Below are 359 nucleotides of genomic sequence, written 5' to 3' on the forward strand. Positions count from 1 at the left end.
TTTTTTTTTTTTTTGCATATTCGTAACCTCTGACATCTAAAACGTAGGGACCCGGAAAATGTTTTTTCGAAAAATGCATTTTTCAAGGAGAGTTGCGAAACTGCATTAGCCTCCAATTATTTCATTATAATGTTCACTCCAAAGACATATTTTAATTATACAGGGGCGTCTATAACGTTTGTACTAGCGTGGGTCATTGTTCGCATCACGAAGGAAGACACACTGTGAGTATTGCCTTTCATACATTAAGTGTGAATATTTCTGTTTCTGAAGTGTTAACATTTGGATGATTAAATACTAAATGATATCCGATATGAAATCTTATGTTTTTTGGCTTTACTTCAAGATGTGTGTGTGCG

At 34.3% G+C, this 359-nt stretch overlaps 1 protein-coding gene across 1 annotated transcript in view; it reads left to right on the plus strand.

The window, feature by feature from the left end:
* LOC106868068 (secretin receptor) overlaps positions 1-359 on the plus strand; it is a 725,176-nt gene that overhangs the window by 646,297 nt on the left and 78,520 nt on the right. Inside the window, exon 10 of the mRNA XM_052969589.1 lies at positions 164-224. Coding sequence (XP_052825549.1) covers positions 164-224 — 61 coding nt within the window. The remainder of the gene's footprint in view (positions 1-163; positions 225-359) is intronic.

This window comes from Octopus bimaculoides, chromosome 1, assembly GCF_001194135.2.
Source record: "Octopus bimaculoides isolate UCB-OBI-ISO-001 chromosome 1, ASM119413v2, whole genome shotgun sequence".
In the NCBI taxonomy this organism is placed as follows: Eukaryota; Metazoa; Mollusca; class Cephalopoda; order Octopoda; family Octopodidae; genus Octopus; species Octopus bimaculoides.